We start from the raw sequence: 18,345 nt of genomic DNA on the forward strand, positions 1-18,345 counted from the left end.
GGACAGACAGACAGACAACGAAGTGACTCTATAAGGATTCCTTTTTTCCTTTTGAGGTACAGAACCCTAAAAACAGGTTGGATTTTTGAATACCTACATATTTTCTACGATAAGGCTGGTATGGTAATCTAGTAGGTATGGTAAACCTATCCGAATGACAATCTAATAAATCAAATCCAATAAAAAGTAAGCCTCCCCATAGGAAAGCATCCGGAAAGCTATTAATAAAACACCTCCATTTCTGCCAACACGAGGCTAAGGTAGAATCCAGAATTCAATGACCCCAACAATGTATACCTACCTAGTTACTTTATGAATTGCAAAAAAGCAGTGACATATTGTGTCCTAGATTCTGAATATCGTCAAACTTTGCAAATCAGAAAACGGTTATCGGTTTGTCGACAGCATTTTTATTGTTTGATAGCTTTTTCTGCAATTTCGTCCTCAAAATAGTTCCTTAGTCTGAGTGCACCCCTAAAGCTAAATAGGTTTAATTTCGAGTTTTTTTTTTTAATTTGTATAGCAGATATTTGAATGACTATTTCATTTTCCGACCCCCGACCAAAAAAGAGGGGTGTTATAAGTTTGACATGTGTATCTGTGTATCTGTCTGTGGCATCGTAGCTCCTAAACTAATGAACCGATTTTAATTTAGTTTTTTTTTGTTTGAAAGGTGGCTTGATCGAGAGTATTCTTAGCCATAATTTAAGAAAATCGATTCAACCGTTTGAAAGTTATCAGCTCTTTTCTAGTTACTGTAACCTTCACTTGTCGGGGGTGTTATAAATTTTTAATTTACACTTGTCCGGAATAAAAAGTAACCTATGTTCGTTTCCTGGATGCTATCTAATTTCACCTTTAGTTAAGCAGGTGCGCTGTAACAAGTAACAGACAAACGGTTGGATTTTCCTGATTGCCATGTCCAATATTCCCCTTTCAATTAAAAGTAGGTAGATACGACAAAGGGTGTGATTTGAACGTTTCGGATTTCAGTCCGCCCCACACGACAAGCTATTGAGACTTGCTTTATCCCACTCTAGAATTCCAAGACACAATCCGACACAAACATGTTGAAAGTGTCCCTCTGAACAGCTTTGCATCTAATAAACCGAAATCGTAGCAGCGCAGTGTTTGCGCTCATTTCACTTTGCAGTTTGCGCATTAACTCAACAAGCGCAGGCCACTACAGACAGGGAACTTTGTAAACGAAGTTTAGGTTGCCTTGTCATGGTGCGAGATAGCGCTAGCATCGAGTAATGATTGTACAGATTTTGCTAGTCAAATTCAAAATATTTTTATTCAATTAAAACTTTCACAAGCGCTTTTGAATCGTCAAAATAATTTACCACTGATTCGGAATGCCGTTCCTACCGAGAAGAACCAGCAAGAAACTCGGTGGTTGCGGTAGTATGTGTGATACGTTGCAAGAGTACTGTTTTGCCCTGTTAAGCGTTAAAAATCTATCTGAAACAGCTTTGTATTTAATAAACTGAAATCACATCAGCGCGGTGTTTACGCTCATTTCACTTTACAGTTAGCGCTCGAAACGCCAATCACTTTCAGGTAATTGCTATTTGACAAATCGCAAAAATGCTGTACTTTGAAGTAAATTGTTTATTTTTCTAAAGCATTAACAGCTATTAAATACATGCAATTAAAAACTTCAGTTTGTGAAGATTATAAGGGCCTCTTTTTATTTAGTATACATTATCCCAATAAAAAAAAAACCAAGTTGAAAACATTGCTGTTCGCAACTTGTTCTGTAAAAGTTTTCTTTAACATCTTGATACTTTGAAGCCAACCTCCAGAAGATGATATGTTTAGGTTTAGCAATCAATTTTAACTGTTAGTTTTATACTAAATGTTTTTCGTTTCTTAAATAATCTAAAACTAACCAAAAAACTTCCTGTGCTATTTATTTTCTTGCAGGCGCTCTATGGAATTCAGTGTCCACTGGACTCTAATGGCGGGCGGACTGCGCGCGTCATTTCGTCACAAAATATTATTTAAAATGAATTTAAGCTTATTATTTTTGAATGAAAGTTGTGTTTATAATCGTTGAAAAATAAAATAGGGATTTTTTCATTTCTAAATGAAGCCTGCTTATATACTAAATTTTATTCTAAAGTTACGGTTTTACCAGGTAAATACTCGGAGGTTGTCATAGATTATGATGACAGATAGTAAGTGTTCTAAATAGGTATTATACCTATGTTAGGAGATAGCGCGCCTCGTTCCGGGTGCCGTGTTCCGAAATGGATTTCGTAGTAGTGCAAGTTTGGTGCAAGCCCCACATGACGGAGGGGTATGCGTCAGGCATTTCCTGTGTACAAAAAAAAGACCTATATTTCGGATCCATATTTCATCACTGACAATATGCACTATTCAAAGACTGTTCTTCAAGCATTGAGGAATTTTGGACAGAGACATCTCGAAGGTTCCCGAAGGCTGCCTGAGTTAGATTTGTCGGCTAGCTAGCTTTTTTCGAAATTGGACTTACTTAGCTGGATTGTGTGTTAGAGCTTTCTTATGAGATATTATATGTACATAATATAACCATGGGTCTCATAAGAAAGCTCAGATTCATGCTGCGGGCAATGGGGAGAGCCTAAAGGTTGGAACGCCATTTCGGCGGCCGTGTTTCCTGCCATATATACCTTAGATACCTGCAAGCCAAGAGTGAATAGGCATCTTCTAGGTAAGCGTGCTCCAACTTGGACCTCATCATTGCTTTCTTTAAAGCATGATTGTCGTCAAGCGCAAGCGCAAAGATTCAGGCGGCGCAAACCCGTAGCATGTGGAAGACCCTATTAAAGACCTATGTTCACTGTGGACGTCTGTCGGTTGATGTTGATGATTATGTCTTTAGTGCAAGTAGTTCAGTAGTTTCAGAGTTTATCGATAACAAACAAACAAACCTTTCCTCTTCATAATATATGTAGTTAGTAGCGCAAACTTGGAAAAAAATCTCGTGGACACTCTTTGATTTTCCGAGATAAATGTCATTTTACCTGACAGCCCTAATCAATTTTATCACTGATATTAATAACTAATTCATAACCGTTAAACCTAAGTGTCAAAATCTCGTTTTTCTAGTCGAGTTCCGTAGGCTCTTTGAACCCACCGCATTATTATCCCAAGAAAACCAACCTACCATTAGATGTAGGAATAATGGAAAGAGGTCACAACCCTCAGCAATAAAGAATACGATGCGGAGAGAGATGTCACTCTCAAGGTCTTTAAATGTATCCATGCAAAAAACCACGTCGACTGGTTGCTCCGTTGCAGCGTGATTGAATATTAAACCAACAAACACACTTTCGCATTTGAAATATGGCCAGTGATTATAAGAAACAGTTTAAATCTCTCTCTGCTCTCTGAGAGACGTTAGGCAAAGTGAACACGAATTATGACACTTCTATGTTCTTATACAAGCTTAGGTCTCTCAATTTTGTCAATTAATGTCAAATTTCTTTCTCAGATCAAAACCTAGTAAGTGGTTTAAATTCAAAAGAAGTTTAGGCCGTAGTTCTTTCTGGTCCAATGCGGAATGGCATACTTCACACACCTTTGAGAACATGGAAAACTTGCAGGTATGCAGGTTTCCTCACGATGTTTTCCTTCGCCGTTAAAGCAAGTGATATTAAATTGCTTAAAACGCACATAACTGAAAAGTTAGTAGTGCGTGATTCCGGGATCGAACCCCCGACCTTCGATTAGGAGGCGGACGTTCTAACCACTAGGCTATGACAGTTTTTAAATTAAAGGGGTTTAAATATTTTAGTGTGAAGACTGGCCAACACATTTATTCATTACATGTGCATCATTTTCTTTTTTAGGGTTCTGTACCTCAAAATGATAAACGGAGCTCTTAAAGGACCACTTTGCTGTCTGTCCATTTGTCCGTCCGTCCGTCAAGAAAACCTATACAGTACTTCCCGTTGATCTAGAATCACGAAATTTGTTCTCGGATTTATTCTATCTACCTGCCCATAATTCTAGGTTAACGGGAAATACCCTATCGGTTTTCTTGACAGACACGACAGACGGACAGACGGACAGAAAGACAGACAACAAAGTGATCCTATAAGGGTCCCGTGTTTCCTTTTGAGATATGGAACCCTAAAAACATTATGTAAGTATGCAAAGTATTTCCCTTGCAAACCATATTTTAACAGTTGACATGTAGAGGTCATTGACTTTTCCTATCTTACTTTTAAGTTTTAATGCATTATTAAGTATTTACTGTTTTGACATGGTATTTAGATAATGGGTGATATTTATTTTATTTAATCTAATTCCTTTTAAAAACTTAGTAAGGCGCATTAATCTATAAAAACCTAGCCAGTTCAAAGACTTACTATGTTTTAAAATGGTCAAAGCGACTTACTAGCTTTTAATTTTACTTTAATGTGTGGTGTCCTTACAATACAACGGGACATACTATGAAAGTTACATAAAACGATTTTCGGAAAAATGACATTTACTTTGTTTTGATATGGGGCGGTCGATATAATTAGGTACTAGGGTAAAGGCTCGAGTAAATGAACAGATTGGACGTTTTTACATGTATTAAGAGCTGGAATAAAAAACCGGCTGATATACCTTTTTTAAATATTTTCTTACAAATTCTTACACTTTTTTCAATTTCAATTTCAAAACCGTGTTCCGTTCAAACCGTTCAAAAGTGCGTGTGCGTGCGTCCATGTGTGTGTGTGAGTGTGTTGTATGTTTGTACGAGTGTTTGTGAGTGTGGTATTGCGTTGTATAACCACATGAGTAGCGAACAGAGTCAAAGCTTCATACAAGCGCGCTACGATAGGTACACTACTACAAGCTTGAGGCGCGTGTGTGCGTGAGCACAGGCGCTACGTCGCGTACGGAGAGAAATCGGTTTATACCGGCTCGGCCTGTGCTCAAGCTCAGGGGCTGCAGTACACGTCGCGCGTCGTGTTTTCATTTAATTTAATGTTAATGATAATAATTTAAATAGTGTTTAAAATCTATTTTCTTGAACTGTCATAGATTTTGTTCAAAATCAATATCTGAGGATCCCTAGGATCACAAAACAGGAAATTGTTACCAAAATTTAAAAAAATCGACGCCATTTTGAAATTCTTTGTTAATTGACCGATTTCGTTCAAAATCGATATTTAGAGCTCCCTGGGATCACAAAATAAGAAACTGTTACCAAAATTTAAAAAAGTCGACGCCATTTTGAAATTCTTTGTTAATTGACCGATTTCGTTCAAAATCGATATTTAGAGCTCCCTGGGATCACGAAATAAGAAACTGTTACCAAAATTTAAAAAGTCGACGCCATTTTGAAATTCTTTGTTAATTGACCGATTTCGTTCAAAATCGATATTTAGAGCTCCCTGGGATCACAAAATAAGAAACTGTTACCAAAATTTAAAAAAGTCGACGCCATTTTGAAATTCTTTGTTAATTGACCGATTTCGTTCAAAATCGATATTTAGAGCTCCCTGGGATCACAAAATAAGAAACTGTTACCAAAATTTAAAAAAGTCGACGCCATTTTGAAATTCTTTGTTAATTGACCGATTTCGTTCAAAATCGATATTTAGAGCTCCCTGGGATCATGAAATAAGAAACTGTTACCAAAATTTAAAAAAGTCGATGCCATTTTGAAATTCTTTGTTAATTGACCGATTTCGTTCAAAATCGATATTTAGAGCTCCCTGGGATCACGAAATAAGAAACTGTTACCAAAATTTAAAAAAGTCGACGCCATTTTGAAATTCTTTGTTAATTGACCGATTTCGTTCAAAATCGATATTTAGAGCTCCCTGGGATCACAAAATAGGAAACTGTAACCAAAATTTAAAAAAGTTGGCACCATTTATAATTCTTTCTAAATTGACTGATTTCGTTCAAAATCGATATTTAGATCTATTGATCGATATTTAAACTAGGCAATCACAACAAAAACAAACTTTACCATCTTGTTGAACAAATAACTATTGTTAATTAAATTGTATCCTCCAGTGCCAACCCTACCAAAATAGTTATAAAATTTGCTCGCTTCTTAGAAGCTTTGCCTCTGTTTGTTACTCTGTGGTATAACACCATGTTAGTAAATCTTAGTATATTTTTAACCGACTTTAAAAAAAGGAAGAGGTTCTGAATTCGTCGGTATCTTTTTTTTTATGTATGTTCCCCGATTACTCAAAGACGCCTGGACTGATTTGGATTTTTTTTTTGTTTGATAGGGTATACTTTGCAAGTGGTCCCATATAAATTTGGTAAAGATCTGATGAATATCTTTGAAGATGGAGAACAGAACTCCTCAATGGATAAGAGCAAATTCAATTTTTTTTTAATGTATGTTCACCAATTGCTCAAAGACGCCTGGACCGATTTGGAAATTATTTTTTTTTGAAAAGCTAGGTATACTTTGCAGGTGGTCCCATATAAATTTGATGAAGTTCTGATGAATATCTTCTGAGATGGAGAACAGAACTCCTCAATGGATAAGAGCAAATTGCTCGCGATCAGTGTAATTGCTTAGTAAACAGTAGGGTTTTAGCTGGGCATGGCATATTATTATAGTACAGTGGGGCCACTAAAAATTTTGAAATAAAAAATTTTCAAAAGAAAAATAAAACCGACTTCAAAAACCACAATAACTTAAATTATTTTTTACTTTTTAGTGTTTGTGATTTTGAAATCGGTTTTATTTTTCTTTTGAATTTTTTTTATATTTATTCTGGTATTCTTCTTTCTTGGATATGGATCCCTCTTGGGTATCCCCATTTCTCTCTGTCTTTGGTACTATCAAGCTAATTTTCTCTCGCGATTTGCACAATAGCATTAGACCAACGCGTCTTCGGTCTACCTACCTGTCCTTCTTTCATCTGTAAAAATCGATACAATATGACCATTTGCATTGCAGTTTTAGGGCATGTCTCAAGGTGTCTGTAGGCTTTGTCTTTTTTCTTATGTCTTCAATTCTCACTTTGAATATTTTTTGCTTAATTTATGCAACTTGCCATCGCCCTTTAGGAAGTTACTATTTCTTTTTATATTCTTTGTCTGGAGCCATGTTTGGCTGGCATAGGTAAGGCATGGCAGGATGCATGTATCTATAACGGATCTTTTAAGATGTACTGGGTAAGCTCCTTTCATTCTTTCCTTTTGTGCCCAGTAAAACAAGCATACTCGGGCTACTTTGAGAACCCATTAGCAGCTAACAGCAAGGCCTGGACTCCAATTTTTATATGTGGAAGCTGTATTTCCTCGTTGCGTTTATGAGCAAATAAGAATAGTTAACTACTTTTACTAAAAAAAAAATTTATTATTTGGCGCGAACCATCTAAACACCATGATGATTATTATTTCTGCGTTGTGAATATTACCAGAAGAAACAGCAAAAAAATTGTTTCAATCGGCTCTATTGTAATTCAATCATCGTCAGAATCGTTCAAATTGCAGACTGCAAGCAGTCTGCAATTTGAACGATTCTGACGATGGTGATAAATCTGTACCTCAGCCCCAACCCAGTACCTCTAATCTACCATTTCAAGAACTTTCAGAAGGTAGTGACGATGTAGTGACTTTTTTACATCTCAACTTAGACCATTCAATCAAAATTATTTGGATCACTTAATGAGAGATCTTAGATTGTCTAAAAAGCATCAGAACATGTGGCTTCTCGGCTCAAAGGAACAAATCTGATAACATCAGACACTTGTGTTACGGTATATTATTCTCACTACTCTTAACACATTCAGTAGCTGATGTTGCACTTCCAGCGACTTGGATGCAACAAGGGCGTTAAGTTTCATTTTCTCTGTAGTCATTTGGACTGTTTTCCAGAAAATTTAGGTGACTTTCAAACTAAGATAACTATACCAAAGGGGATAATATCATATGAAAGGGCTCTATTATACATTCTAAAACAGGTTTTATTTATTATTATTATGTAAAAGAGTTTTTGATTTATCGCGCAAAATGTAGAAAAAAATATACAATAAGTCAAAAACTGAAAATCTGACATTTTTTTTTAAATTCCAAGCTGAAAATATACTTAAGAATTTATTAATAGGAATCGAGAGTTTATGCACTAGATAGAGTTCGTTCATTCACTGAAATTTCCAGTTCATTTACTGGCAATTTATCCTTTTGTTAAATAAAATAATTTATAATAATTAATACCACGCATTTTATTTGATTTTTTGATATACTGTGTACAGATACACAAAAAATAAAAATTATATATAGAACAATTCTCATATATCTTAATTTTAGGTGAAAGTCAGGGTAATCCTTATTCGTTCATGTACTGGATCTTTTACCCTCCTACGTCAAAATACTAAAAGTCCGCGTAAATTTCGCAGATTTAAATGTCTGCTTGATTAATTGTCTTGATCATGTCATGACATGTCAAAATTGCTAGTTTGAAGGTGAAATCGTCTAAGTCATTCGAGATGGTTTTCCTCTTAAATTCAAATTCAGGTTCAATAATACCTTACAATCTACACATGTGAAGTTCGAACTTTTGTTACGAAGAACTCATCACCTCATTGGACGGCCAAAAGATAAAAATCCTTGAGCTTCAAACCAGCCTGAATAGAAGAGAATGGAATAGAAAAGAATAAATTTTTATTTAAACAAGTGTAAATTAAAAATTTATAACACCCCCGACAAGTGAAGGTTACACTAATAACTAGAAAAGAGCTGATAACTTTCAAACGGCTGAACCGATTTTTTTGGATTATAGCTAGGAACACTCTCGACCGGCTTCCTTTCGAACAAAAAAAAAACTAAATTAAAATCGGTTCATTAGTTTAGCAGCTACGATGTCACAGACAGATACACCGATACACAGATACACACGTCAAACTTATAACACCCCTCTTTTTTGGGTCGGGGGTTAATAAATAGACTTTAACATGTGCTTTGTAAATGTCAAAACAACATGCACACTATGCGAAAGATTAAATGGGACTATGTAGTCGTCCAAAGTCGGTTCGGCTCACGTTTTCACACTCCATGAGAAAGCAGCTTCAGTCTCAAACTCAGCAATTCGTTTATTAGATTTGAAAGGGGCCCATTAGTGAGATATCTTCGCTAATTGTTGGAGGCCAACGAACCTGCAACCTACGAGTTGAGACTATTTTATCTAAACGCATATCCATTCAGTTATAGGTACCTACTTTGATATAATATGTAAGACCCATTCAGTTAGTCATTTACTATTATTTTGTCTGCTAATCCGCACTTGGCCAGCGTATGGCCAAACCCCTCTTTCTGAGAAGACACCCGGTCTCAGTAGTGAGCCGGTAATGGTTCGATGATGATGTATTCTAACTTCTAAGTACCTACTCACAAAAATCTTGTGTTATGCAACCTTAATGTGAACATCGCATCGCGTCAAGTAGATTTCGAAAATTACCTCTTTCCGGTCGAGATAATCTTAGGCGCAACGCATACCAGCAGAGTCTAAGCGCAGTATCTTTCTTCATTATAAAGTTAAAAAATGCTTTATTTACGCCTTTTTAATACTTTTTAAACTTTTATATAGTTGGAGTTCTGTCACGCCCACGCCTTTTCTTTCTTTCTGCTGTCACGCCGCAACGAAGCACAATTCACGTGATTTGTTGCATGGATATTGTTGAAGACCTGGAGAGTGATATAGGCTACTTTTTATCCCGGAACATTAAAGAGTTCCCACGGGATTTTGTTCAAAACCTAAATCCACCCGGATGAAGTCGCGAGCATCATGTAGCTCAACAACTTAAAATACAATTGACTAAGACAAGATTACATGGAAATGGTCGGCTTTGCATTCAATAGTCCACAAGGTAATCTAATATTCAGTTTGCAGTTGCATTGCTCTATTATACCTATTGCATAAAAAGAGCAAGTGCTGAGTTTCCGGCGGTTCTTCTTAGTAGAATCTGCTTTCAGAACCGATGGTTAAAGTCTTGACATAGCATAAGTGGCACATGCTGACCTACATGAGATAAATAAGTTAATTTCATTTCTCCACTCCGTCTGTATGCGTCGGCCCTTAAGAACCAATTACCATCGTTCTTCTGCCTGTTAAACCTCCCGACATTTTGTAAATATTTGCAGACAGCCAATCTGCTAATTGGCCGCCACAATAATTAACCTGCGATTAACTAATTTACGGCCGCCTCGCGGGGTAATGGCCGTGGGGGCATAGCACGCCGTCATAACTGTGTCACCGCACGAGGTTACTTGGATACGATATTTTACGCGATTTCATAAAGAAATGATTATTATTTTTGTCTTGTCTAGAATCTAATAAAGTAAAAAACCGGCCAAGTGCGAGTCAGACTCGCACACTGAGGGTTCCGTACTCGGGTATTTTTCCAACATTTTGTACGATAAATCAAAAACTATTATACTTACATAAAAATAAATAAAAATCTGTTTTAGGATATACAGGTAAAGCCCTTTCGTATCATACCCCACTTGGTATAGTTATCTCATTTTGAAAATTGAAACACGTTTTAGATTTCAAGTTTTTTCGTTTCAAGTTTTTTTTAAATGATGTAACCACAAATTCGCGGTTTTCAGATTTATTCCTGTAAGTACTTGTGCTATAAGACCTACCTGCCTACCAAACATGATTCTAGGTCAAAGGGAAGTACTCTATAGGTTTCTTGACAGACAGACAGACAACAAAGTGATCCTATAAGGGTTCCGTTTATCCTTTTGAGAACCATATAAACGGTTAGTTTTAAAAAGACGTAGGATATTATAAAAAATGATCTTTCTAAATAAGAATCAAACAGCAAGGTTTTCAGTTTGTTTCAATTTGTTTTTTAATTGGATTTGAATATAATAAAATTAATTCGAAAACTTGGAAATAAAAGTAGACAATTACTTGAGCCAGAAATATTATGTCAGAATAATAAAGTGTTATTAAAATTGTTAAATTATCAGATTTAATAATCTGGCTAACTCTGACCTAATCAGCCATCAAGATAGCCTCTAAATAATGGCTTTATCTTCAAGGGGACTTTGAAACTTCATTACGGTCATATTTAATAAAGCCTTAGATTTTTTATCTCGTACCTACCTTTTCATGATTATTTTATTTGATAATATTCTTTAGCACTTGACTGCTATCTAATTGTATGGCCTAGTATCATAACAGAGTAAAGGTGTGCAAAAAAGTCAAAGACAAAAATTAAAAACACGACTGCCCTGCCATATTGAGAACTAAGCTTCGTTGAATCCGCAGAATTAGGAATAATATAAGTTGAACCCCTTACTAGCAGAGCTTTTTTTTTTCGGGGAGGACCCTTAAGAGTTGTTACATACATCAACATGAACCCTGAAAAACTCCTTTTTTGTGGCAGTGAAAAATATCTAAGTTCGACGGAAAAACCGAAATTTGGATTTCGGATTCACATAAGCGTTAGTAATCCATTAAAAGATGAAGTACATATTAGTACCAGGTCAAATATTCCGGAAATGGAATCTGCAAGGAAAAACTGCAACGTAATATCTCTGCGCTTCGCTAGTGATTGCACGCGGATCCACCCCTGGGACTTGCTGTACATCAACATTATAGTACACGTACATGATTCGGGATTTGAGGTCACAGATTTTACAAAAAAAGTCTGTATTTATTGGGATGAAAACACAAAAGAGTTAAAAGTATAGGATGTACCAGCTATAGTCACGTATTTTAGTCGATGTAAGCCCGACTAGTTTCAACCCATCCGGGGTCCTTTCTGATAGAGACTCAAAAACCCTTGAGCCTGATAAGTAGGTAGGTACTGGAGCTATTTATGGGATGACTCTGTCAAGTACCAGCTTGATACATTGGATTTGGTGGTTCGATGAGCTAAAAGATTCATTGGGAACCAAGCGCTAGTCAATTCTAAATTTCAAAGCTTGAAACATTGGCGCAAGATTGCCTGTCTGTCGGTATCCTACAAAACTTATTTCGAAGATGTGCTATGGAACTATTCGACTTTACCATTTTATTATCGAAAGTAAAATTTGTATTACCAAGGTGTGCGATTTTCAAATTTTCAGTTTTTATGCTTTTTTTAGGAGTACCTATCTGTTGTTGATTATTTACTTGCGTACTTAAAGGCCATTCCTAAACTGACTGTGGATTTTTTAAATAAAATAGTATCTACACTCATTCCCAAAAAGAACTTTGCGACATCAATCTCAGTAAAAAATTTGAATCGATGGTAGAGTCCCAGAACAAGAATTGCATTTTGAATTATTTTGAATTTTGAGAGCCCCGAGATTTGATTTAACATCGGCAAAAATCAACACACGTGTATCATCTGCGATTTCCAGGTCACGGATGTTGCGATAGCGAACAAAAAGATCGTATTTATTCGGATGAAAATAATGACGCTCCGCTAAATACGTAGAAAACTGAAATATGTAGAGCGGACGTGCACTACGGTGTACTTCTGAATTTTTCCGATGCCATTCAGTTTCGGCACAGTTCACGACAGTTAGGAAATTGCAACAAAACGTAGGGGCACTGGCAGGCGTCAAATGTTACCTACATATTTTAACGCTAAGTAGGCTATGAAATGACTAGGTACCTTTGATTTCACCATAAATATAGGAAGTAATAATTCTTATTAAAAGTACATCAACCCTAACCAAATATTTGACAGATGTCGATTCAGGATCAAAACTGAGAATTTCCTGAGGTGTTCCTTTCGCAACAGGTTGAGATGGCAATCGGGGTATGAGGCAGGGGGACCCCCGCACACCCGTACGTCACCCGCGCTATCCCGCACCGGGTTAGCACTGGGGATATGCGGGTGTGAGGGGCGTCCTCACCCCGGTTGCCTTGTAGACCTGTCGCGTATATAAAGTGAATTATCTCATTCTGGACATAACATAATTCAACAAGCTCTCGTGTCATCTAATTATCCCGTGGGAACTCTTTCATTTTCCGAGATAAAAAGTAGATTATATCATTTTCAGGTCTTTATTTATATCCATGCAAGAAATCACGTTGATTCGTTGCTCCGTTGTGACGTGATTCAAATTTCAAATTTCAAATTTATTTATTTCAACAAAGTCATACATCTCATCATTGATTCAAAGACAAACCAACAAACAAGCACACTTTCGCATTCATAATAAGCTTCGGAACCCTAAAATTGTTGTAATCTGAGGGTGCGATATTGTTTGATTGACGTATAAAAATAGCATATGCCAAGTACTTTAGACAGTTATTTCCTGTATTTTCTTCCCCATACAAATAAAATGGTCTCGGATTTCCGTATTCTCTTCATTAGAGACGATACGACCTCGACAAAGGCGACCAGCAAAGGTCTGCAGGACCAATTAATTCATTTTCTGTAGATACATCGCGACCCGAACGCCGACTTGTGTTTCTTTAAACGTATATACAGGATGCTTCGATATATTAATTGATTTTTATACACATTTTTACGCCACTTACAATTACATCACCGTCATCATGATCAACCCATCGTCGGCTTATACTGAGTAGCTACGGATCTCCTCTCAGAATGAGAAGGGTTTAGGAGATATTTTTTATCATATAGGACATATTATTTAGGACATAGGTAATAGGGAATAGGTATATAGGACATCAACATATAAAGAAATTTTCATTTCAAAGATTAGGCGCTTTTCAATAAAGTAGAGTTTACACGAAGCCAGTAATGCTGGCGCCAGTCTGCAGACAAGCCAGCGTTGGCCTGGCCCTTGTTGTTTAGACGCGGCCAATCATTCACGGAATTTTTCTTCTGGTGTGCACACGTTTGGAAAAAATAATGAATACGCGGCAAAGGCTGTTGAAAAAGAAATGTTTAAGGAATATCTCTGCACTATTAAGAGAAGAGTTGATTGATATATTACAAAAAAAGGGAGCGAAACGACTTTGGATAAGAAAATGGTTAAGCGATAGACCTGTAACTGGAGCTTCTGCCTTGTTGCTGAAACAACTAAGATTAGAAGATCCTTCTGAGTACAGGTTGGCGTTGCGGGTTACTGCTGAAAACTTTGATGAGTTGCTTTCGCTTATACAGAGCTCGATTCAGCGCCAAGACACTATCCAAATAAAACAACAAAGAACCGTACGGACGTTCGCCAGTGACTGGCGAGACTCGTCTACACGTGTCCGCAACGCTGGCGCGGGGGTCGAAGGGTATGCGGGCGGAGGTCACTGGCTAGAAAAATAGACGGTCGCTCTATTCTCGCCAGCGTTGGCAGCCAGCGCTGGCTTGGCTTGAAAAACTGTTTACACAAGGCCAATACCAAGCCAGCACTGGCTGCCAGTCTTATTGGCAGCCAGTGTTGGCTCCGTGTAAACTATGCTTTAGTGACCACTAACTAACTTAGATATTTCAGTTCATCAAAAAAAAAACGGAAATCTAAAACTGTTTTTTACACAATAGGCGCGTTTTTAAAGGTAAATTATAAAAGGAGAAGTAATCGGAACAATTTGTGATCAGGTAAATAATATGATATCCAAATCCAAAAAGTCCAGGAATCCCGTCAAGCTTAAATATTTTTTCTAATAAATCAAATGCAAAGTCTCGCATTTCTAAAGGAAAAAGGTGTTTATCTAGAACCCATTTAGCTTAGTAGACAACTTTTTGTGCATGAATCAGTCTACGAATATCTATAAAGCATATAAATTTATATCGCTAGAAATTTAGCTATGCTTTCAGGGCGATAAAGAAAAACCGGCCAAGTACGAGCAGGCTCGCGCACCAAGGGTTCATTACTCAAGTATTTTTTCAGACATTTTTCACGATAAATCAAAAACCTATTCTGCATAAAACTAAATAAAAAATTTGTTTTAGAATGTACAGGTAAAGTCCTTTCATATGATACCCCACTTGGATCAGTTACTATTTTGTAAAATTTAAACACATTTTAATTTTTTTTTTTGACGTAACCACAAGTTCACTGTTTTTGGATTTTTCGCTTTAGTTGTGCTATAAGCCAAACCTACCTGCAAAATTTCACGATTCTAGGTCAACAGGAAGTACCCTATAGGTTTTCTTGACCGACACGACAGACAGACTGACAGACAGACATACAACAGAGGATTCCGTTTTTCCTTTTGAGGTACGGAACCCTAAAAATGTAGATATAACGACCATTGGTGTATGGAGAAAGGGTGGAAAAACTCTGTAGTAAAATGCTTTATTGCTATGAAGACCGTTGTCTTAGAAAGATAGTGTTTACCAACAAAATTACTACCAGTACCGATCCAACGTCTCTGGAGAAAGTAAAATGTTCGTCAATTTTCTCTCTTTATTACTGAGGGTCATTACCCCCTTTACATCTTCTCTTCTTATCTGTGTCGGTCTTCGTCAGAAAAGTAATCTGCATGCCTTTCAGAACGATCCGTCCAGAAGTTTGAGCTGTGCGTTGATAGATGAGTCAGTTAGCCAGTCAGTGTAAACATATTTAGAAGTAGAGCCAAATGATATCACATTATAATTTTCTCATTAAAAGAGGAAAGTTTTATGTTTCGCTTAATTCAACAGACATCTCCGAATCGGATTAAGAACAAAAAGTTTAATTAAACTTGGATAAAAGCTGCCGCTGACTTCATTAAATTATCAAATTACATTCTTTTTTCGTATTCGTAGAGTAACTAAGTAGATAATGCTTACTTCCCACGGTGCCTGGTTCTGCGGATTATCACGCACGGCTGACGACCACGGACAGCAACGACGACGACGTGTCGGCACTACCACGGACAATACGCTTCCCATGATACTCGGTGCGGACGGGTATGCGCCCGTCCGCAATATCACGCACCGTGGGAAGCCGGTATGAGCGAAAGTGCGTCTGTCTTTCTGTAACCTTTTCATGGCTTAACTTCAAAAAGATATTGACATTAGAGATCGCTCATTCTGGAGGCGGACATATTAATTTTTCCCGAAAAATCAAATAGTTCTTATAGGATTTTAGAAGAAACTTCTCTGATAGGTCAATTATTGCTAGAGAATGATTTATTTTCTCCCAACTACAAAGTCTGCGTTAGTAGAATATTCCATTCGTAAGCTCGAAAAAAATAACAATAATAAATTCAAAATAACAATACATCCATACAAATATTATAAATGCGAAAGTGTGTCAGTCTGTCTGCTAACTTTTCACGGCCCAGCAATTTCCTACAGAAATAACTTGTATCCCGAGGACGGCCATAGACTACTTTTTGTTCCGGAAAATCAAAGAGTTCCTACGGTATTTTTAAATAAACAAAATCCATGCGGACGAAGTAGTGAACATCATCTAGTTTTAATAAAATTAACTCAAATATAATTTAATTGATTTCATTTAATAATTTTTAATAAAATTAAATTGAATGAAACAATAAAATCACGCTGTACATACTGTGTTTTAGTCTCACACTCAGGTTGCGCGTTGCCTAACAACGGAGTAAGGATTTATTACAGATATTTAGCCTAGAGAATAAAGCCTAGGACCTATAAAAGGGCTAGGACTAACCGCTCAACACACAAGTCTAGTCGACTTCCTTCAACCGCACGGTTTCCTTTAAACATTATAAAATGATTAAACTGGTGAGTTTTACTACAATTATCTATTTTATTACTATATAGACAATACAATTATTAAAAAATGTGGATATCACTAGATAAATATCTTTTAGTTGCAAATGTTATCAGAATTATTTACTATAATTATTATGAAGATGAATTTCAAAAACAATCAATTATTTTGTGAATTTCGAAGTGTCAATTTTGGTTAGGAGAAATTTTCCTGGTGCATTCCCTGCGCCCTACATACAAACGTAGTTTGGTTCTCATTCGATTTCATCTGATGTTAGTAATGATGCAGTCTTAAATTGGAAGGGGTATGACAGTTTGATTAAACCCTGATCGGCATCGTACCGGAGCGCTAAATCGCTTGCCGGCACGGCTTTGCCGGTAGGTAACTACTATAACTATCCTCCCACGAGACAACGGCTACCGTCGGGCTCTAAGATTTTTATCTAAATCTTTGTTTTCAAGTGATAAATATATATAGGTATTAAAAGAGTCTTTGTAGAAGAAATAAATCTTAATAATAATGAAAATATCAAATTCGCTACCACGGTTCACTGTGAGGTTTTTGGGTTGAACAAATATTGAATTTCATAATAGTCTTATTCAATTTTCGGTAACGACCAATTTTCTTCCACGAACTGAAAATTATTTCTGAGCGAGAATTTTTGTGTTAATTTCGTTCACACCTCGTTTTTCATTCGCAGCTAAGTATAAGTCTGTCGGATCTAATCAGCAATAAGTAGAACTGTAAAGTATTATTCTTACCAAATTATGGAAAAAATGCTAAAAGTCCAACTAACTTGTACCGACCTCCAATTTGGATTACTTTTCACCTGTTATCCATGATCCTGATGATTTATGAATACTATTATGTATTTATTATAAATGGGAAAGTGTGTCTACGTGTCTTTCTTTTCACGGCCCGTCTGTTTAACCGATTTTGACCAAATTCAGTACAAAGTTAGCTTGTATCCCGGGAAACGACCTAGGTTACTTTTGATCCCGAAAAATCAAAGATATCCCGCGTGTTTTTAAAGACCTATCTGTTCAATCGTATTTGATGAAGAGGACAGACAGCACTTGTTGCATCCCGGCGACGGACACGTGCTAATTTTTTATCCCGTAAAATCAAAGAGTTCCCACTGGATTCTTAAAAAGCCTAAATCCACGCTGGTGTGGTAGACAGTGGCGTAAACCCTTCTCATTCTGAGAGGGTTTAAGCTACGAGTTGGTTATGAAAGTATGACCTTTAGTAGGTACAGTTTACTCCTCAAGTTTTACTACTGAAGCTTCAAATATTTGCCGATTTTATCATTTTTATTATTATGTTACAGACAATCCTCCTAGCCATCGTGGCCATCGCGCACTGTGGGGTAATAGCGCCCATAGTACCAGTCGCGCACCCCGTAGTGGCCCACCACGTAGCGCCAGTGGTCGCCCACCCAGTGGTCTCCCACAGTGCGGTGGTGCACCCGGCGCCCATCGTGCACGCGCCCGTCGTCCACGCCGCGCCCGTAGTGCCCGTGGTCAAACATCATGTTGCGCCCATCGTGGCCGTGCACCACCATTAAATTGGAGTGTAATATTGTGATATTATTGTGATAGTAAAATATAATATTATAATATATATATTTTTTATAAATATTGTAGTTTTTTATAGACACCTTTAAACCTGTAATTTTCTAATATTCCTGCGGCTCCAGGGAAAATGAGGATGAACCAAAAAATTTAATTGTGATTTTCTTACACATACCTAACTATGATTCTTCTGCGTTATTATTAGAAGGACTTACTTTTTACT

At 36.9% G+C, this 18,345-nt stretch overlaps 2 protein-coding genes across 2 annotated transcripts in view; one reads left to right on the top strand and one right to left on the bottom strand.

Annotated features, from left to right (window-relative positions):
* Nucleotides 1-18,345, bottom strand: part of LOC123868687 (neuropeptide SIFamide receptor-like) — a 124,433-nt gene that overhangs the window by 35,856 nt on the left and 70,232 nt on the right. The gene's annotated exons all lie outside the window — the stretch shown is intronic.
* On the top strand, nt 16,486-18,177 carry LOC123868690 (cuticle protein 16.8). The gene is made up of 2 exons (XM_045911241.1): nt 16,486-16,559; nt 17,879-18,177. Exons 1-2 carry the CDS (start codon nt 16,548-16,550, stop codon nt 18,113-18,115), a joined length of 249 nt encoding a protein of 82 aa, XP_045767197.1. The 5' UTR covers nt 16,486-16,547; the 3' UTR covers nt 18,116-18,177.

This window comes from Maniola jurtina, chromosome 10 (genome assembly GCF_905333055.1).
Source record: "Maniola jurtina chromosome 10, ilManJurt1.1, whole genome shotgun sequence".
NCBI classification, from domain to species: Eukaryota; Metazoa; Arthropoda; class Insecta; order Lepidoptera; family Nymphalidae; genus Maniola; species Maniola jurtina.